The sequence below is a fragment of the Dermacentor albipictus genome, chromosome 9 (assembly GCF_038994185.2).
Source record: "Dermacentor albipictus isolate Rhodes 1998 colony chromosome 9, USDA_Dalb.pri_finalv2, whole genome shotgun sequence".
In the NCBI taxonomy this organism is placed as follows: Eukaryota; Metazoa; Arthropoda; class Arachnida; order Ixodida; family Ixodidae; genus Dermacentor; species Dermacentor albipictus.
This window is the reverse complement of record NC_091829.1, coordinates 96,224,861-96,247,441: the sequence shown is the minus strand read 5'-3', so window position 1 is coordinate 96,247,441 and position 22,581 is coordinate 96,224,861. Positions and strand designations below refer to the sequence as shown.

General features: G+C 47.2%; 1 protein-coding gene across 1 annotated transcript in view; it reads left to right on the top strand.

The window, feature by feature from the left end:
- Window positions 1-17,857, top strand: part of LOC139049527 (uncharacterized) — an 87,524-nt gene extending 69,667 nt beyond the window's left edge. The window contains exons 12-18 of the mRNA XM_070525063.1: window positions 1,642-1,781; window positions 5,101-5,215; window positions 9,392-9,528; window positions 11,059-11,233; window positions 13,695-13,870; window positions 16,276-16,417; window positions 17,506-17,857. Coding sequence (XP_070381164.1) covers window positions 1,642-1,781; window positions 5,101-5,215; window positions 9,392-9,528; window positions 11,059-11,233; window positions 13,695-13,870; window positions 16,276-16,417; window positions 17,506-17,722 — 1,102 coding nt within the window. The 3' untranslated portion in view covers window positions 17,723-17,857. The remainder of the gene's footprint in view (window positions 1-1,641; window positions 1,782-5,100; window positions 5,216-9,391; window positions 9,529-11,058; window positions 11,234-13,694; window positions 13,871-16,275; window positions 16,418-17,505) is intronic.
- The last annotated feature ends 4,724 nt before the right edge of the window (window positions 17,858-22,581 follow it).

Here is a 22,581-nt window from a genome sequence, read left to right as displayed (position 1 = left end):
AACCTTCAGACGCCATAGAGATCGCCGTCACAACACGTACATATGACAGCGCTGGTTGGCATTCGGCCAGGAGCGCAACCCTTAGCTGGGTTGCGCAGGAGCACGTGCAATTAGGGGGGTAAATTTGGGTATAAATATTCATTGACGATTACAATAAGCCGTAGTGAGAAATTTGAGTGCAGCTCTGTACGTGTTTCTATATTTCGATATATTGGCTGGCGCGAAACAATATCTCGTGCGGCACGTTGAAAATGGAGTGAAGTGTTACGCTACTGCCTCGCTAATTGGGAGATCACGAGATGCAGCGCGTGGGTGACGCGTGAGCGAGATTCGCAGCAGCCGGTGCAGGCGGACCCCCCTCCGCTCATGCAGCGCTTTGTTTCGTTACTAGACGACGCGCGCTACTCTGGCGCCATCTCACAGCCATCGTCGCTGCACAGCCCGTCTTGCGGGGCACTACGCTTTTCCTCTCGCGCTTTAGCCCTGCCATCCTCCTCCGTTTTCCACCTCGTGGTTCCGCTGCACCGTCCTCCTCCGCTTTCCTCCTCGCATTCTGTTCGCTATCGCTGTCTTGTATCTCCCGCTGCGCTCTTCGTTCGCTTTCATCTCTCGCTGTGCTCAATAGCTCGGTTACGAGGTACGACGCCGACGCTCGCCGCAGGAACGGACGCATAAAAGTCGCGCTCTAAGACGGGTAAATAGTAGAGATAGTTACTAGCTTTAATCTGCCTATAGTCAAAGAAGCCGATTCAATTTATTAAGGAATGACGTGCTTGACGGCGTATATTTGTGGTAACGAGGATATTTAGCTATAGCGCTTGTTGCCGTAGAGAAAAGCCGCGATGACCGGAACAACTGTAGCAGTGTTGCAGATGGCTGTGCGTACGTGCCGATTCACCGTATGTTGTGCGGTGCTGTGTTGAGCCGTGTCGGACGATGATGTAGTTTAAGTGAAATGGAAATTTGTGGCAGACCTCGAAAAAAACTCCGCACCTGTGGTGAAACCGATTTGACGCCTTCGGCCGCGTGTTGATTAATGATCAAAGGGGGGCGCATATGCTGGCTCAGGCAGCCTGAAGCAACGCCAACCCCAGGCAATGACAGGTGTGCGTCCCCTGCGGCGACAAGGCTGAGAAGATGCATATTTCTCTGCTACTAAGTGGTGGTGCCGTCTGTCACCGAGTGCTGTGTTTTGCCGTTACGATGACAAATTGCGCCACCGTTCTATTGCGGGGACAGTAAGTATAGTGCCCGAGCAGTTAGTCATTTAATGTAACTGAAAACTGTATAAAGTAATAAAAAGACAGTCGTTCTGAAATATCAGCACAGTTCCTTCGGAAACATGCCGATCGGCGATGCCGACCACGGGGGGACGGGTGATACACGACAATTTGTCGCTGATTAAGGAAATCAATGAACTAATATTTAACATTGTAGTTTGAGCGGGCTCATCGGTCAGCTAGCAAGCTGCAGCTGCTAACCGTTAAGTGGTCAGTGGTCGAGACGAGCAAGATACGTTTAGAATGTTATGCGAAGATGTATACAACATCGCACACATCAACTTCGAAAGGGAGCGCCCCTTTGTTGCTATGGTTCTCGAAGTTCTATATAACCATTGTGCTGACCGTGCTGATGTTGCAGGCACTACAAGGATTTCCTGGTGTGCCTGGAACTGCTCATACAGTGCCGCACAGTGAGCGACATCGAAGCGAATCTCAATCACTTCACCACGGTGCTTACGTTAGGCTACGAGGAGCGGTGCAAAGGTTACAACGCAAGCGGTGAGTGCATGCAGCCGCAATAAGCTAAGGAAACAGTGGAGAGGAACGAAGTCAAAGCTCGTGTTTAGCTGGAAACCTGCGTTGCGGAACGCCTAAGGAATGGCACTGAGGAAGGCGCCTTAGACGGGTGGCAAATGTCTTTCGAAAAGACGTCATCGAGGTATCCTTAGCCGGTGGACCGTTTTGGGGCGTCGATTGAGCGAATCCATCATGCGCTCAAATGTAGCTGGCGCATTGCAGAAAACAAAATGCATAACTATCAATTGGTAGAGCCCTCATCAGGTGCCACAAATGCAGTCCATGCAATCCACAGCCACTTGCCAATAGCCAGATAAGTAGACGATAAATGCTTTGCGCTGTGGACACAGTCAAGCGCATCATCTATGCGCGGTAAAAAGTACATGTGTTAGTAATGCTGTGAATATGTGCACTCAAATTAAGAACACTAAGTGCTGTCTACTTCTTTTAATTTTTTTTTGTCTGACGAGTATGCTTTACAATCACAGTTTGTTCGAGTATCAGGATGATCGATAATTTCGAAAGAGCCCCAGACAAAACACATCTAGTAGAATACGTTCTGTTTCGGGTGACTCGCATGCTCCTGCCGCGATTAATAATGCGAAAAAAAAAACATTTTATTTATTTATTTATTATTTAATACTTTCAACCCTCATAGAGGGTCATAACAGCGAGGACAATACAATTACATACATCAAATATGGATAATGTCAATGTACGGAAATTTGCTTAACACTTGTCAATTCACAGTGAATAAGATGTTCACTTGAATGCTGTTCAGCACACATCTGACGTTTATCAAAATACGCACAATGAACATCAAGTCGCACATACCACTTGGCACTTCAAAACTAAATTGAAAACTCCCGAAAATACGCCTCAGTATCATTTTAAATGTCGGTGACATCTTTTAGGCTAACAATAGCGTTTGGCTATTGGTTCCACATTTCTATCGCGTCCGGAAAAAATGAGTATCGGGATATCACTGTTGGTACGGTACGGCGTTATGACGTAGTCGTGGTTAGTTCGCGGGTTTCTTTTGCCTGAAACATGTAGATATTTGAGCTTATCAATCCTTCAGCCTATACCTTCAGCCTATATTCCTATACCTTCCGTATATATTTCTTTCTACGTACCTCAGGAAGATCCAAGTTGCAACGCTGTAACATAAGCATGACCGATCGCTTCCTTCGGTACGTCGAACAAATAAAATGCAGTCAAGCATACACAGCATGAGTAAATAGCTCCTAAAGTGAAACGCGAACAGCAACGAACTAATTTTACACGTAGTTTACATACAAGTGTGACCTGTAATCGCTCGCTACTCGATTTCTAGGCATGGTGGAGTCCCAAGTGCGCTTTTCAGAGGTTTTCTTAAGCCACTGTTATATTTGCATGTGAAACTGACATCGTACTAACACATAGAAGTATATAGTTTCGGAATTTTCTGCGTTTGAATTCACGAGCATCGTGTTACATCGAAGCTACCGATAAAAGAACTGCAGACACTTCACACATGCAAGCAGGTCAAAAGACTGCAGAAATTTTGTCTCTTTTAGTGACAAGGTCACAAACGGCATTAAGCGTACCTATCCCGTTCTGGTGCCACGCCGTACACATAATCTCTCTTTCAATCGCTTGTGGATACCGTGAAAGAAAACGTGTTAACCCAAAGCATGGTGGGCACCTGCTTCCGCAACAATGATCATCTAGATGAATCCCCGCCATCGGCACTCTAGATGCTTATATATATATATATAAGCATCTAGATGATCATTGTCGCGGATGCAGGTACCCGCCATGCTTTGGGTGTATTCTGACGAACGTTAAAACATCAAAAATGCAATTTTCGTGAGTGTGCTCCTTCGTTTATTCAACTGTATATATATATATATATATAAACTTCTCATTTCCTGGAAGCCAACAACTAGTAGTTACCCTAGTGATTATTCTGTCTGTTCTGCCACTGTTTGTTTAATCGTTCTGTTGGGAAAAAAATGACCAACCCTTCCTCTACCCGAAAATGGGAGGTAAGCGAAGCTTGTCCTGGCGTGCATTTGAACTTCGTCATGGCTAAGTAACCCACACGTAATGGTGCCGGATTTCTTCGGCCTCCCGCTCCCTCAAGTCGGGATCTTCTCGTCGCTGTCGGATTGCCTGGGCTAGGGCAGCTCATATGGCCTCGATCGGCTAGGCCTTTCACGGGCGAGTTCTCGCCGCCACTCGTCGAAGACTGCCCGTTCCTAAGGGCAGTCTTCGCATGGCTGTCCCATGCGTTTTCCGAGACTGACGTGAACGGAAACGAAGCCGGCGCAGAGCGCTCGAAACCCTTTCCCACCCCTTCCCTTCCCGGTGGAAGCGAAACGACTCTGATTGGCGGCGAGCTCACGCCACGCGCGCAACCAATGAAACCGCCCTCTAATGTGCGTTTTCCCTCAGCTGCTGTGCTCTTGGAGCAACTGGATTTTTTAATGACTACATGACCGCCGAAACTTGTGAATGCAATGTAATGCAATGCCAATGCAAGCTTCGCTTTAAAAATTCAGCAATGATCTAGCGGTAAATGCGAGAGAAATGCGTTACCGCTACGTCGCACCGCTTTGAGCTCCGGAATCCACGATTTAAACCGCGTTCGCCACATTGGAAGTCGTTGTTCAGGAGCTAACTCGACATACTTCCTGTACTCCAAGTAGCGAAGTCGAATTGACGGTTGTCCGGAACAGAACACCGTCAGCTGCACTGTGTATGTATGTATGTATGTATGTATGTATGTATGTATGTATGTATGTATGTATGTATGTATGTATGTATGTATGTATGCATGCATGCATGCATGCATGCATGCATGCATGCATGTATGCATGTATGTATGTATGTATGTATGTATGTATGTATGTATGTATGTATGTATGTATGTATGTATGTATGTATGTATGTATGTATGTATGTATGTATGTATGTATGTATGTATGTGTGTGTGTGTGCGTGCGTGCGTGCGTGCGTGCGTGTGTGTGTGTGTGTGTGTATGTATGTGTGTGTGTGTGTGTGTGTGTGTGTGTGTGTGTGTGTGTGTGTGTGTGTGTGTGTGTGTGTGTGTGTGTGTGTGTGTGTGTGTGTGTGTGTGTGTGTGTGTGTGTGTGTGTGTGTGTGTGTGTGTGTGTGTGTGTGTGTGTGTGTGTGTGTGTGTGTGTGTGTGCCTGCGTGTCAGCATACTCACCTGATGTTACGCCCGTCCATCTCGCCGCCCGCAGTATGCAGCACAAGTGTTTTTGCCGAACGCGGCCTGTCTTGTGTCTTTCAGAGCCGTGCACCAAGCTGCACCTGATGAAGGCCTTCTTTTCCTGCGGCACCACCTACTACCAGTCACGCCGCAATGTCTACCTGTGGTACCGCATGGCCCAGCCCGGAGTGTGCGAGTACGTTACGAGCGGGTCCCACGGAGGGGCGCTGTGGCGATACGACTTTCTTTTTTAACCGACGTGACATTTTCGCCTTTTGAGTTTCTCACGATAAAGGGCCCCTCACCAGGCCCCATTGCAAATTTTGGTTATACACTGGAAGTTGTTACACGTCCTCTAGGGAGCGTTCTGCCGCAAAAATGTTCGAATTGGCTCATTAATAGCCGACACAGAGATATTTCAGTGCCGCGAACCCGTAATTTCAGCAGGCGGTCTCCACTGCCAAGCAAGACGCTCTCTCCACTCGCCCCGTCTCGCCTCCGCAAGCGAAATTCCTTCCCTGCGTTCTCCCATAGCGGACCTCGAGGATCTCGTGACGCATACGCCACGGGCCCTGCCTTCATTTTTTTTTCTCGCTTTTTTTTTCTGCGCTACGCACTTCCGCAGACAGCATCGCACGAAAGCTGTTGTCTCGTTTGCGGAGCGCACGATTTTGCACACTGTGCACAAGGACACATGACTTGCGGTATAATTCCCTGCTGCACGAATACTGACGCAGAAGAAGCGGATCGCAGAGCACCATCACGCGCTGCAACACGGCAGAAAATGGCATAGTTCTGGTACCTGTGCACGTGACTGTACGACCGTGGGAACAAGCAGACGGAACGGAAATACATCTCCCTTGCTTCGGTACGAAGTAAAACAAAAAGACATGAAGACATTCCGTTTGTGTGTTTTATTATTTTTCTAAACTTCAATTCGTCAATTCAAGCAACAGACCACACAAGTTATAGATGGTGCCTTGAATAATTCTGGAAGTCACATGTCACCACGGGCGACGTCACACTGCAGACTCGAGTACGTAGGCGCAGGGACGCGAGTACGTCATCCTCCGGTTTGAAGTGCGGCGGCCGCGAGGAGAAGGAAAAACGGCGTTCGGTTTGAAATTTCAGATCCTTCCATGGCGCGTAGGGATGTAATACTTTGCAGACTCGATCGTTCCCACGCAATCTATGCTCTGCGCTTGTCAGCTCAAAATGGCCAGATCTGGTGAGGGGCCCTAAGTGAAGGCCCTAAAACCACTAAACTACAGAAAAACTATTCGCGAGGCCGAAGAGTGTCCTAAATAAGACATTGTAATAGCGTTTCGACGGTCAGTTTCGGTTTCGTTTCTACTGTGCCGCGACGTCACAATGTAGACAGTCATGACATCAGGACGCTGGAGACGTTTTGACACCTGCTGTGGTTTTCTCGGTCACCTCTTACGTTGTTACTCGATCGTTTTGAGGATCGACATATATTTGAGAGCGGTGAATATTACATCAATTGTGCCTGCTTGTGGTGTATACTGAGGTGCGGTTCACATAACTGGTATTTCGTGTTTTATTTGTGAGTTACGAATTTGTAAACTGAATACTTGCGTCTGTTTCTTTTCCTTGTATTTGATTTTCAAGAATTTGTTTTAATTTATGGCATAAATTAAGAATACACTTCCTAGACGCACTTGGTTTTAAATTCTTTCAAATGCAATAACACTCGTAAAAATCGGCGCAGTGGTTGCCGAGCGAAAAGATTTCTTTGTTCGTATTTATTAATTCATTTATTGATTTACTTGAGTGCCTTAAGGGACCGTTAGGGCATGAGGGCCATGGAAAAGGTCAAACGTAAGTGCAAGATGTAGAGTTTAAATGATATAGGAAGACGTTACACACCCCAAAAAATGAGGTGAGATAAAAAATTAAAGGAGCTCCAGAGCTAAAGTTTTCTCTTACCTGTAACCATGATTCAGAGAGAGAAAAAAAACATTGAAAAGCAAATATTTACAGCAGGACGAAGCGTGTAGCCATTGCAGAAAGAAAACCGGAGCCGACGCGGCGCGTTGTAATGAAAAAGCCAAGACATTAACCCAGCCAGCATCGTAATAGAAGTGCACCTTACAGAATGCCGGATTTCAAAGCTGATGGAAGCAGTAACTGGTCAGCAGCACAATAAGCAAGAGAGACTAGAGTTTAGAAACGTTCCACCCCGCTACAGGTAAAAAGAAAGGAGGAAAGTGATTGATAGAAGCAGGTCGTTACAGAGGGTAAGGTAAGCTTACAATACAGAAATAAGCACGATGGTGGACTGCTATTTTGGTGTTAAAGCTGGTTCGCTCACGCAGCCCACGTGGCTATATTTCTTAACGCCCCGTGTCAAGAAAGTCCCATTAGCAATCATCACGCATACAATTTTAGTGATTATAGCGTGGAGCAGCTGATCTCGAGATCCTGGGGTCGAACCCTGCTTCAGAGACCACATTTACGTGGAGTAAAAACGCGAGAACGCTCGTCCACTCAGATTTGGGTGTACCTTAAAGAACCTCAGATGGTGAAAAATTATTCCAGGAGTATCCGACTACTACGGCATGCCTCATTATCAGATCGCGTTTTTTTTACACCTAGAACGCCAGCATTTATTCTAGGTCGTCATTTCTTTGCGTCATAAACACACAAAAGACATAGTAGGCTAAGGGAGTAGTGATCTGGTATTTGCAACTTTTTGTTATTATTCTGCTTATTGCAGACTAACCGCTATCCATGCCGGAGCATGCACATAACTGTAGCTTCTTATAATTTTAGAACGCAGAAATGATCCACAGTTGTGGACAACGCCATTTTTTGCTAGCATTTTTTTTAAATCTCGTTTCCTTGCGATAAATGAAGTTCCATACCCTACATACCACTGATAACCTTGTGGCAAGGATCAGGGCTTCCTAAATATTTACTTTGGACTGATTTACTATGTATTCTACAAACCATTTTCTGTGTGCGAGCCCGTGAGGCGGATTCATGACGTCATATTACGCTAGTTCACGACCTTCCTGCGGTCACTAGGTGGATGCTAGGTGTGAGCGCACCACATGAAACACGCGCCACCCTTTAGTTTTAACTTTTAAGTGAACAATGTAATCACACCTAACCTTATCGCTACCCAGCGCGCATTAGAGGAAAGGTCCGTGAGCGAGCCATAAGTGTCGCTATCTGAAAAGAAGACCCGATTCCTCGGTTTATCGTCGTAACTATTGCAGTGCATGTTTTGATCATGCCTGGGACACGTGTGTGGGTCATCGACATGCACCACTGAACATTTTTTTTTAAGGGTTGCTGCTGTTGTTTTTGTTGTTTGTTTGTTTCCTCTCGTTCGGTAGGTAGTTATCCATGCATGCGAAAATAAAATCTATGGTTGAAGGTTAGCGCTGTCTCTGTGTATCCGTTTCTTTCTACGTCCTTGTTCAGTCGCGCCTAGACATTGTATAGTGAATTCAAACCAATTAGCCCGCCAACGTGTTTTAATCGAAGAGAGAGTGAGAGCCGCAAATTAGAGTGTTCCCTTTAACATTTAACCGCGCTGTACATGCACCACTGTTCACGTCGCGCACGCAATCTGAATAAACATCATTCTTTTGCTGCAGAATTGACGACCACATTCGCGAAAGTTTCAATACGCAAAGGCGCATCTGGCACCGAGCGATAGCTTTGTAACAACGATTAGTCGGTGAGAAATGGTCACAGGAAAAAAAGAATGTACACGTGTCGCTATTGTAAGCGCTTCCCATAGTTTATATCTGGTAACTGACATATTCTCTTGCGCGGGGGAAGCGCGCATAACAAGAAAAAAGAAGGCTGTCAGTACTTCTTTGATCCCTCCATTGATAACTCCTCTCCCGTTCCTCTCCTCACCCGCCGCGGTAGCTTAGTGGCTATGCAAGAAAAAAAAAAGAAAAACGCCCGTGTCACGTGCATTGGGGGCACCTTAAAGATCCACCGGTGGTATACAGTTAATCCGGAGTACTTCACTACGGCATGCCTCATAATGAAATCGTGGTTTTCCCACGTGAAACCCCACATTTCAATTCAAGCTTAACGGGTATCGTGTCTGCGGGAGGTCATGGATTTCATGCCGGTCGCGTCAGCCACATTCTGATTTTGGTGGGATGCAAAAAAAAAAAACTATCGTGTATCATCATTCGTGGGTGCACGCTTGAAAAGACGCAAAAAGGAATCAACGTAGTCAAATATTATCCTTGCTATCCCCACTATGATGCGTAAATCGTAATAAGAGCAGGACTTTGGTGCGCGAAACCTCAGAACATAAATTCTCATTTTTTCCCCTTATCTCTCTCTCTCTGTCTCTCTCTTTCTCTCTCCAACGCAGAACACTGCAGACCTTCTACCTGTGCGTGGAGACCTCCGCCATCGGCTGCGCAGAGTTTGCCGAGCTGGTCGCGAAGCTGAAGGAGGTCGTCAAGCACACCTACACGAAACACGGGTCAGCCTGCGGACCCCACGGAGGTGCGGTTAAGCGGACGCACTCGAGCGGAAGTCTGCTGCTCGTTAAAGGCCTCCGAGCAGCGTATCTGAAGAATGCGAAAAGCAATACTTATCGGCGTTGTGAAACAATCAACTCTCTCGACGGTGTCAGTATTGTGTGAGGATGACAGAGGGACGCACTCGAGGATTTGGTGCCACCACGTGGCAGCACAGTATGCAGGGGAGAATCAACATTCTATTGCGAGCGAATCGCGTTTAGCGGAAGAGAGTGTGGCTGTCCGAGCGTTGCGTTACCCGTGCATAAATCGGCATTAAGAGGCACCAATCAATACACCTTTACTTTGACCTACCAAATTAACCACGACAGCTCGTTTATAGCGAATTTCACCTACTTGGAAATATGAATGTTGCTGTATGTGCTTCTACTACCGCACTTGTACTTTGTTGTGAACCGCAGGTTGTGCGCAATTAATTTATTTTGTATTTGCATGTCTGCGAGGCTGTGATTTCCAATGCATTTACTGCATTGCAACAAATATTTTCCACCCTGTAACGGCCCAAAAATGGGCTAACAGTATTAATAAATGAAATGAAATGAAATGAAATGAAATGAAATGAAATGAAATCTCAGCGTGTCAAAAAATGATGCGTTGAGCTCTGTAGGGTTAGCCAAGAAAACGCATCCGGCCTTCCTCGCTTTCTCACTTCTTTAAATAACGACGATTCACTTCAAGCGGCCGTATCGAAAGTTGAGCATTCGATCCGAAGACGGAATTGAATAGGACGTTATTGGTTTCGTTATTTGAAAATTTTAAAGATTCGTACACCCCTAATGGTTATTAAGGCTCGTAAAGTGGTTAGATGGTTTTCCATGCCAGAGGCTAAGTAAATCTGACTAACATTCATCGTGCTTAAAGGTGCATAGGAATGTACACGAAAAGAGACGGCGATGTTAAAGCTAAAGGAATGCGCAGGTGGTTATGGATTCGTAAAGGAAGCGTATGCCCCTACCAGAAGCTTAGTCTGATCATTCCTCTACTTAGTTTCTTTGATAGTATGTTTTCTGCATCGCTGAATTCTTTTCCCCGCGTTATGGAGGAGGGGGTGGATATCTCTTCATCTCCATTTAATCAATTTCGCACCTCACTTGATGGCAATGTGGCTTCGTAGGTTTCTTCTTCTCATTTCTTCGTATACCGTAACACTACATATTTACTGCGATTCTCATTCTTTGGGAATTACACCAAGTTTTCAGTATCTATGTCTATAATCCGACCACTTTCGGTGGTCAGATTGTTATACCTGGCATACCCCAACTGTTAAGTCTGTCAAGAAAGAAAGAAAAGAGGCGTCAGCGCATATATATATATATATATATATATATATATATATATTAGGTTGTGGAGTGTATCACGCTTCGTGATTTTTTTTCTTCAGTTCTACGTGGTGCTATCTTCGTGGTCACAAAAAGAACCGTTGTACTCGCCACTAATCGCGCACTCACTCCCGACTGATGAACGGCACACTTCACCGCTCGGGGGGTTCGTGCAGACGACAACAGGCGGCGACCCTTTCTGCGGCTCGACTGGCAGACGTCGTGCGACCAGCTCAAGGCCGTCCGGAGCCTGGTGCTGTGCGGCGCCGCCTTCGACCGCACCCTGCCGGCGACGCGCAACGGCTCCGCTGCCGCGGTCGACGAGTCGGCGAAGACCGCCACCGTCTGCCCGTGAGTCCCTATATATATAGTCGGCGTTCGTGTTGTCCACTTCTCTACTCTTGTGTCCTGTCTGCACGCCTCACTTCTTTATTGCATAATGAATCCTTACCAAGAAGCTCAGCTTTCTGTCGTTCTAAGTACCTAGGAACGAAGGAAAGGGAAGAGCAGAAGGCAGGGAGGTTCCTACGTGCCGCACACGTGTTTGCTCAAAAAGAGACTGAAGAGAAGACTTCTTCGAGCTGCCTAAGTCCAATACGCATAGTTCACTACCAAACAAAGAAGAAGGCAGTTCTTACGAGCGGAAGCTCGATAATCCAGAAAAGACGCAAGAACGAAAAACACGATGGCCCCGATTTGGCTTTGAAGTTCCCGTTACGAGCTCACCGTGACGAGATTCTGAAGGCGTCTGCTAGGAATTCGTTAATCTTTTTTAACTAGTAACCGCGAACTGCATTGTATTCTACACAAGCCAAATATTGCACTTAACAAGCTTCGAAAACATTTGCTCTGCCACAACAACCTAAATTCGAAAAAAAAAGAGAATTACGATCCGTGACGTCGCACGAGCGTATGGGTGTAAGAACCAACCGTTGATGGCCCCAGTACCCGCAATTACTACACGTACATCCCTCTTCTCATGCAGGCACTGAAACTGTGCATTCGGCTGCAATTTAATAATAATAATAATAATAATAATAATAATAATAATAATAATAATAATAATAATAATAATAATAATAATAATAATAATAATAATAATAATAATAATAATAATAATCAACACTTTAAGCAGTTTGTCATCTAGAATATATTTATATAGAGTACAGATAAAATGTCCCAAGGCATGCTGATTTAGCCACGTTCCCAGCGTAGGAGCAAGCGGACGATGGAATTCGTTATTACTTGATTTATATATATCCATCATCAATAAAATAGGGAAAGAAAGTGAAACACGTGGGGTGATAAGAATAGAGTGAAAAAGCGGATCACGTGCCTGAATGCCTGACACTTCCCGCTGCCGCCGCATATCTCATCCCAACTGAGTTGCGCGCGCCAGTACACGCGTTCATCGACGGAACTCTCTTCACGTGTGTCCTTGAGTGGCACGACGCCACGTGCATTGACTTAGTACACCAACGTTTCCTGCAACTAAAACTGCCGATAATACTACGAGACTTACGTCGTATGTTACAGTCTGGCACATTGCTATCTTAGCCAACACTTCGCCATACGGGGGAAAGTGCGACCTTTTGTTTCTTTTGCTCGGTCACAGTTTGCGACGTTCTTGGAGCCTGAAATTTCTTCCATATCTTTTATTGCGAAAGCAACACTGGAGGGATATTCTGTAAGAGTCCACCTAGTGGACTGTCCATTTCGGCCGTTGCTGATTGGATGCAGCTGTACGAGAGAGGAGGAGAGGAGCGGCCCTAGCCAATCAGCAGCGGCTGAAATGGACAGTCTACTAGATGGACTCTTACAGAATATCCCCCCTGCTCGCACTTTCGGCCCATCGGTGGTCGTGGCGCCTCCTTACACTGCTGCGCGTCACGTGACCGTGTGACGTCACGCCAGACCAAGAGACTGGGGCCCAGCTCGCGGCATCGATGGTGGAGGCGAAGCCTTGCGCACCGCTGCTGCGGCGCTACCGAGAGAGGGCGCTCGCTGGTGTGACGCCACGCTAGGAGGATAAATGGGGCTACAGCTCGACTCCTCGCACTGGTCGGCGCGCTGCCTTGCGCTATGTCGGATGATGTATAGCCATAAGTTTAACAAAGGGCAACCATGTCCACACCATCAGCCGAACCAAGGCACAGCCAAGGGTATTGCTTTCGCAATCTTCCAGGCTTAACCAAGCTAAACGTTCAGCTAATTTTTTTTCAAGCGAATAGCTTCCTTTCGCCCTTTTGCCCGTTTTCGTGGTGGTGGCCGGGCTTTCACCGCTGACGCGAAGGCGCCAATGCAAATGTCACGTGGTACGGCGCAACCGAATTTCGGGGCACTTTCGTCCGCGAACGCTAACCACATAATTCTTTGAGACGTGCCACGCCAGAGCTTTGGGGGCGTCTGAATGTTTCGAAGCTACGGTGGAGCGCCAGGGATGGACGTCCCTCCCTCCACCGCCCTTTCCCCCCGTGGCGGCTGCGAGAGAGGAGGATGCTTGTCGCCTTTCACGCTTGTGCTCGCGCCGCCGGAAACAGCACACACACTGCGAACAGGCTTATTACATGTATAGCCACGTATATTAGGCTTATAAGTACGCGCTGAATAACGGCTCTCTTCTCGACGGAATTGAGTAACGAAACAACAAACACTACTTAAATCTCCTCACTGCATCAAATGTACGCATCGAGGTGCATCATTCATTTGTTATAGCGAATAGCTTCCTGAAACCGTTTGGATTTTCGCTTACATCAGCAAGCGTCGTGGATTCTTTGCGCACTATCTTTTTTTTTCCTTCTCTCGCTTTCAGGTTGGTGAAAGAAATGACGTACTGCCTGCGTTCGGCTGCCGAGGACAACGGCTGCTCGGACTCTCGTTTCCTCAAGTCCGCGATATCGGTGCTCCGAAAAGATCTGCTGTCTGAATTTGACGACAGCTGCGGCGCCATAGCTTCGGCTGATAACAAGTCCCACCTGTACCCTCCAGGTAAAGTAGCAGCAGTGGTAGCTGTTGCCGTGAATCTTTTTTTTGTAATTACCGGCTTTTACGTGGCAGAACCGCGTTCCAATTATGAGGCACAACGTATTGGGGGTGGGGTAAGGGGGGGGGGGGGGGGGGGGGCGTCCGAAATCATTTTGCTTCACCTAGGATTCTTATCAATGCACTTAAATCTGAGTACATGTGTTCGATACCTTGAGGAAGAACGTTGTAAATTTTTTGTTTTGCTTCGTATAACGAAAAAAAAGTTTTTAGCCAAAGGTACGAAGTGGGTAATAAAGGCACAATATGACGGTGCTACTCCAATTATTACATTGCTGTAGATAGTGATTACCTAAAAGGGCAACCATTTATAGTCAGGGGTGTAGCTTATAAGCCACGGTTTTCTTCTGCTGAGCTTAGGTCGCTGATTCGAATCCAAGCCGTGACTTTCAAATACCGATGAAGATGGAATGCAAAAGAGAAAAAAAGCACCAAGCTCCAGGGAATCTGTTTCGTATATATTTACTACTGTAAGCTATTTTTTATGAATCCTCGAGGAGAAAGACAGAGATAGTAAACGTATTTATTTTTCACCTAGCCTGATGCCTTACCGTTCCGGTATAGCCCTGATATGTGATACCAGGGTTTACTGGAAGATTACAGAGAGGGTGTGACAGAGAGCGAGCCAGCTCCACCGGGAAGTGGGGTGAAGGCGGCAAGGTATTTTCCACAAGGAAGCTTTCAGAGATGTTTGGGAGGGAGGGCATGCCCATAAGATAAATGCGTTATCGGGATAGCCACCACAGTAGTCCCCAGGCCTCCCTCTACTCCTGCCAGAGGACTCCGAGCCCGAAATTCTGTAAGCGCTTAACAACAAAAAAAGGCTACGCTTCGCGGGCTTCGGTCTAACCACTACTCTCTCTCGCCCCCCCCCCCCCACCCCCACCACCACCACACACAAAACTTTCTCAAAGAGGCAGCACGATTTGTCGGTCTGCGCGAACCAACTCCTGTGTCTCCTCATTTCGTGCATCATATATACTCAGTGTACGAACCGTTCAATCCTGGACTACGAACGCTTACGTTTAAAGAACAAAATGCGTTGTGCAGAATAACGCCTCCCCCCCCCCTCGGTACGGCTAAATAACTTCCTTCGGCGCAACCTTCTCACGGCTGCGACCTCCTTCACTCGCACACGCAAACGCCCGAGTGTTGCGACATGCTAACAGGGCGGATTTGCAGAAGCAGTCTTCTCCCTGCAAAGACATTTAATGCGGAGAAGCCACATCTACAGTAATACGCAATGTCGCGTTATCAGGCCCGACTATGTCAGGTCACAGGTACCTCTCGCACGAAGTGTGCGTGCGTGCGTGCGTGCTTGCGTGCGTGCGTGTGTTTTCTTATTTATTTATTTATTTATTTTGTAGCGAAAACACCTTTTCTCTCATATATGCCAGTCTGAGCAAAACATTCATCGAAGACAGCGAACCTTCCTACTAAACACATCCTTCGGGAATCCTAATGGCCTGTTCTGCCACTGCCCGAATTCAACCCAATATTTTGGAAGCGCTTTGATACGTCCGGTGCAAATTAGTGTTCTACACCCAGAACGTTGTCGTAGATATGCTTCGCTACGTCCTAGCTTAGTGCACCGATGCCTTCCGTTACTTGCGACGCTTATTCCGAGTACGGTACGGCGGCTATGCCGACGCCGGCGTCCGACGTGCAGCCGTCAGCCTTCGCCCCGGCCACCCCCGGCGCCGCACGATGACCTGGCTACTATTCTGCACATTGACAGATTCCGCCACCTTGTCCGATTCGCCATCTTGTCAGCTCTGATAGGCCCAGAGGGCTGCTACAGCTTCCCTGATTGGTTCAATATGGCGCCGCTACCAAATTTGTCAACGCGTCGGGATTTTACAATATTCAGGACGTTGGTATATTCAGCGGTGCCAACAGAATAGTGTGAAGGGCATGCTCGATAAGTGAGCGTGAAAAGTCTCATTCAAGTTATTGAAATCGTCAGCGCACTCACTTATAAAGAAAGTTATCTCGAGCAAGCGTCATTGCATGACTTGCGCTTCAAAACAGAAGTTTTGGGCCCGCCCAACTTTTTAGGTCACCAATTCCCAGAGTTGAAATTCAACGCGGAGGGGGGAGCTGCAAGGTGGCTCTTCTAAGATGTACTTCTTTTGATATATCGTGCTTGTGAATACAACATCTTTGGCGAACGCAATAAGCGTTGCGGCATTAAACAGACGTTCGCTTTCAAGAATTAGAGAATGGTGCAGACGTACAGAACATTCATATATTTCGTTAAAATGTATTCTCCTTTTGAAGTTCCATTTCCTTACCATCTTTAAATTACGCGCAGTACTGCCCACCTTTTACCTTCCTTTGTCATTTTACAGCCTGCAGGCTTAAGGAATTCACACAGGAATGGGAGTCATGTGACTGGAAAATGGAAGATTTCTACGCTGTTCCTTTGTACCGAAATGCCGCCAGGTTCAGGACAACGCGTATCAGCCGCGTCGCGCGTCACAAACTCTGCGCGTGAGTGTTTCGAAGCCACCGTTGTTGCAGTTGTTGTTGTTGTTCTCTTTGTTTGTTTTTTTTTGTACTTGTAGCAGCATCGGCAAGCACAGCAAGGGAAGAGTATTAAAACAAACGTGTCTCATTCGACTCCCTACGGGGCCTATTTATTTATTTGTTTATTTATTTATTCCTCACGGTCTCCCATTCGGAGCATTTCGTGAGGGGGATGACACATTGATTTTCGTCTAAACATAGAGCACATAAAAACAAACAAAGAAAAACAAGGAAATAAGCGTTATACGAAAGCTCATTGTAATGAAAAGAACACTTTCAAGTCACAATAAAACCTCTTTCTGTGCTAGAAAAAAAACGTTATATATAGTTAAATTAGACATTAAGCAATAACCACGCTAATAGCAACCACTAAACCGCATTATATGTGGTTGATGACGAGCTTTTGAACGCAGCATTATCGCGTATGTCACTAATACTATCTGGGAAATTATTCCAGTAGTTACTTGCATCTCGCAGTGCATACGTGCTGATATACTGGGTTCGGCCAAAAGGAGGCGCAAATATCCGTTCGCTACGCAGCCGGCGCGATGCAAATTGATGACGTGTGCTAGTGGCAATGTTTTTCCATGTGTACTGTAAACAATTTTAAGGAATAAAGAAGCAAGACGCTCTCTTTCGTCGTGATTCCCAGAATGAAACTGTGAATGGGGACTTCATGTTGGTCACACGAGAGCGATGACGACCATTCATGGCTTGACGTGGCGACCAAAAGGGTATCTGTATGCCGGAAGAATCTGCACTCTGTGAATTTGTGTAATATGTGTTCCCTGCGTTATATTTTTGTGTAATATATGTTTTATTATAAATTTGTGTGTGCTATGCGCTGCAGTTTTGCGTTTGCGACAAGACAAAGTTGAAGATTATACGTTGATATTCTGTGTATTATGCATTCTATTGCGAACGGTTCGTATTATGAATCATGAAAAATTCTAAGCTATATGCATTGCGTAACGAATTTATGCATGTTATACGCGGTATTTCCTTAAATGCAGGAATAAAAATTTGACCGAATTTATATAATCCGTCTGCAGTGAACTTGCCGGTCACCGCGCCTGCCTCGCCGACTCTGCCGCCAGGAGCCACTGCCAGGCACTGGCGCCCCAAGCGGCGGCCATCGGCAACACGCTGTTCCACCGGCTCGAAGACGCCTACTGCTCGGCCTGTGGTCCCTGTCAGCGACGGGGCCTGCTATTGCTCCTCGCGGTTCTTGCCATTGCGTCAGCCGTGATGACTATAGGAGATTCGTAGATTGATTAATGCGTCGGGAAAGTTGATCCGGCCGCCTCGTCGGAAAGAAGAGGAATTTCGTTTCATTTGCTTATTTAGATGACGCTGCGCGCTTACACAAGCATACTAATAAGTTTGAAGAAATTTTATTCGGAACAGTACTGGCGTAATTGTTTGGACACGATGGCCGTCTCTCCTTAGGTCAGGAACACAATCGTTCGTCAGCAGCACCTCATTCCACATTGTCAGCTATCAGTGCTTTGTGGCGGAAGATTTACTGCTCTCTGGTGCAATACTGTGCAACCTTTATTCATCGTCATACGCAGTTTGACGATATCGTGTGATTATTTCATTTCTTTTTCTTTATTTCATAAATTTAGGCTACATCGCTCAGCATTGTTTATATTTTGGTTTAGCTACGCGCCCGAACATTTTATCTGCATTTCTCTTTTCGCGGTACGAACTCTGAATAAAATGATTTTCATTAAACACAATGTCAGCAGCCTGACGCAGACAGCGCTGCTTACACTAATGATGCTATTCGGCGTTTCAAATTCGTTTCAACGTAACGTGGCTGCCACTTAAAAGCGCTGCAAATTCTGGCCTGCGACTATCGGAAAAGTTGGCACATTGACGAGGGGGCACTGGTATAACTATGGGTTTGCTAGAGGAATTCGTCCTCGTACATTTGATTTATTTCCTTCCAAAATTAATTTGTTGGGCCTCTTAACGACATTCAAGGGACGTTAAGAAACCACGTGAAATCACTTCATGCGGATATTCTAAATAAAACTTGTCATGTTTGTCACTTGTCAGTCTTCCAGCATTGTGGAAGACAAGCGGGTGCTAGCGATTAGTCTGAAACATTCGACGAATGATGCGTAAAAGCCGACGCGCTTGACCCGCTGATCACAATTTGACGAATCCACACTGTGGTGGCCGCTGTCGCCGTTCTTTGAGCGTGGCCTGTTTTTGTGGGCACAGGTTCGCCCTATAAAAGTTAGTCTGGTCTTTCACAGTATTGCTACTGTGTTTTTTATACGTCACTACCAGGTGACAATATATAAAAAATATGCAATAGGAAAATGAAAAGAAACGACGTCACGGGGCCAGAAATCCACAGCACACAGTCCTATACATCGAAGAGAACGTAAACATAAAAGACAAAGGCAAGGTCGCACCAGAATGAGATTGTAAACAGAGACACAAACAAAGTTATATAAGCGGCTGAGAGATGTGCATGTGAACGGTATTCCCGCTTCTTCTTGGGTGCCAGGCACAGCGAAGGCTATAGCGGAGCGGGATTTGCCCACAACGCTCTGCCTGGATAACGTCACCGTGGCGGGCAGTTCAAGTTTCATATTGGACGTTGGCGTAGACGGCACTATTTTTTATTGTAGCGCCTACGACGCGCCAAGCGCAAATTACTGAGGGATTAAGCCAAACACGGCTGTCCTCAGTGAGCCGCAGTGCGCTTTGTCAGGGACTCCACCCCGCGGCGGTCACGGCATCTACGCTACGCAGGAGACGGCAGCTACATGCAAGTGTACTGTGCAGGCGCAGCGTTTGCTTTGAGCACGAGAGGGCTTGAGTGCGCGCTCAAGCTCATATGATCCAGTCTGACCGTGCTACGGGGTGCGGACCGGCTTTGTCCTTCAGCAGCTTGACCGACGGATAGTAGCCGCATCCAACTCGCGCATGTTGAAGCGCTGTCAATATTCTGCTAAGGCGTCTAACCAGGAGCGGCCAGAAGTTAGCGTGCCCTGGCAAGCGTTCGTGTGGTCTGACCTTATGTTTCGCGTCGCTCGAGGATAATTGAGCTTGCAAAACTACTCTAAATTAGTGAGACCCGACAGCTGCGATACCGATAAGCAGTCTGGCCAGTGTTTAGTTCCTACGTGTGCGGCCGTGGCCGAGCGTGAGCAGACGATATTCGGCGTATTCCAGAAGTACGCAATTCTTATCGAAATTCGAAACCGGGTTTTCGCATCCTCCAACCTGTTTATTAAACTGCGTCAGTAAATATACACAGTAACCGTAGAAAGAAGCGCACTGATCCAACCACCCTTCTTGACTGGTGTCAGCTTGTTACCAATAGCAGCCTCGTACGAGGATATGCTATATTACGAAATAAAACGTCTAGAACAGACTGATTAGCAGGCTTCCGTTGAAAAGAGAGTGTTTGAGAAAAAAATGGCTGTGGCTTAGCTAAGGTTAAGCCCAGGATGCGAAGCATACTATCCTTTATTTTAGTTGTTGAACCACTGTTTAGCCTGGTGAACTGCTGTTGCTTGGCTATATTTGGTTCGGCTAGACGAAGAAACAACTCATGCGTTACTCTGCTTCGCCTTCAAGAGTGGAACGCGACAGCGTTCCCGTCGACCCGCCAAGGGGTGCAAGACAATGGGCTACGGCGCAGCGACTACGCGCCCCACATTGGACGCGGTGAGCGTCGAGCAACGCAGCGTTCGGCGCGGCAACGAAATGTGCGCCTGAGCAAGCGACGCACGCCTGAGCCTTAGAAACAGCGCGTTTCTAAGGCAACACCGCATTCACTAGACGCGCTTTTGTACCGCTTTGAAGCATCGTACTCGTGGCTCAGTGGTAGCGTCTCCGTCTCACACTCCGGAGACCCTGGTTCGATTCCCACCCAGCCCATCTTGCAAAAGTTGAGCCAAAGCCACCTAGAAAATCAGTCTCTGTAGCACGCCGCAACCTTCGCTTCTCATTCCAACGAGCAGCTCTGTCTCCAGGAGGCATCTCACCTCGTGAGTGTCTAGCAGAGGCAAGCGCAGCTGCTTATATACCGCCGCGACGCCGCGAGCGACGGCGCGAGTTGGAGCCCCGTTTCTCCTCTGTCGTGACGTCACGGTGTCACGTGGTATTGAAGGCGACACCACCGCGCCTGAGGAGCGGGGTTGAGCTCTCGTAATATGCTTCGCATAAAACGTAACTTGCGAGATCCACGGGCCGCGCACGAGTGCAAAATTTGGCTGACATGGTCACAGCAGCGTACGCTACACGAAGACGGTGTTTTTTCGCCAAGGCCGATAAGCGCTTCAGGACCCTTTCACGTGCGCTAACAGGAATGACACAGCAAACTATAGGCCTACGCCTGTCACTCGCGCATTCTTTCCAGGAGTAGAAAATATTGCTACACACTGCGCCATCTAGTGGCGTGGTCATGATGTCCAGGCGTGGCCTGCGAGACGAGCAGCGTGGTTTGCCGGTGGCTGTGAATGCATTATGTTCCCTCAATTGTACATGATGAGTGGCCCAACTTCCTTGCCCGCCCACTTATACGGCACGTTCCTAAAGCTATACCCAGTCACCCAAGTTGTCTTTTTGTATGCATAGCTACTGGCACTTACACAGTAGTCCAAGTTGTAGAACTCAGGCCGAGAGAGCATCGCGTGACAGCTGCATTGGGAAAGTCCGTAAAAGGATAAAAGCTCAGAAAAAAAAAACCCGACTCAACCTCTTCCCTCAAACAGAAACTTAACAACACACTATGTCAACGGATCAACACTACATACAATATATACCGCCCTGCAGTGGAGGGCTGTAGGGTGTGTGCAAGAGGGTTTTCGCGTACATCCTCCATTAGTACGCAGCCTTCGGGGCCGGGCTTCGAACCCGTCCCACTGCAGCACAGTCGCGCAACCCCCAAGCCACTGCGCTACCCCGGAGGGTGTGAGTGTAGAGTTTAAGCTACCTTGTATGATTTGTGTTCGTGTGATGGCCGCAGCGTGAAGCAAGTCAGAGTAACGTGGTCAATAAATAAGCTCGACCGTACGGTACATTAGGAAATAAAGAAAATGTATTTGCCGATACCATTTTTATTTGGAAATAAGCGTTAATCGAGGCTGTCGGCGATGTTTGTGATGCTGCTACGTAATGTTTAAAGAAAACGCAACATGAACGAGTGAAGTCCTCACAGCAAATCGCGCAGAACGAAAAGTTTTCATGCGCCAATAGAAAGACAATGATGCATGGTCAATGCAATCATTCACGAAAACTAGCATGGGTGAATAGGTTGTAATGCATAGGCGCGATTGTTTATATCAAAGCGAAGCAGCGCTTTTTAAAAAGCGCAGGTGTGGAAGATGTCCTGGACGACCTATCAGACAAAGTAGTGGCCCCGGTCAGTAAGGAGTTGCGGGGGAGTGTGCGGTGAAGTATCTCAACGTCGAGAAGGAAGTCAGCGACATCGGTTGCAGAACTGGTAGGGAGAGCCGCGTGATCGCGTACCGGGTCGTGTAGTCCGTAACAACTGCTATCCACTTGTTCCCACTAAGCGATAGAGGAAAAGGGTCAAGGAGATCAAGACCAACTCTAAAGAATGGCGAAGATGGTATTTCAGTGGGTTGAAGACGGCTAGCTTGTAGGGCTGCTGTTTTTTGCGGTGCTGACAAGATTTACAGGAGGCGACGTAACAGCAAACGGAACGGTAAATACCGGGCCATAAGAAACGATGCCGAACACGGTCATGTGCCTTTGAGACTCCCAGATGACCTGCGGTGGGACATCATGCAACTGTGTGAGCACAGTCTCACGCATATGCTTGGGAACGAAGAGTAGCAGTTCAAAGCCAAGAGGGTGCATGTTGTAACACTTCACCATGACATCTTGTAGCACAAACCTACGCGAAGAGGGTGAAGTAGTCAGGTCTGTCAGGCTGAGAATAATATTTCTCATGTAAGGGTCACGTCGTTGCTCGTCGGCGATGTCATCAAACGCGGTAAGCGCGACGACTAAAGTTGACTCGCTGGTCTCAGGCTAGCCTTGTGGGTCTACTGGATGACAAGCAATCAGCGTCCTCATGGAGTCAGCCTGTCTTATCCGCCACTGTGTATGAGTACTCTTGCAGGATGTCTACC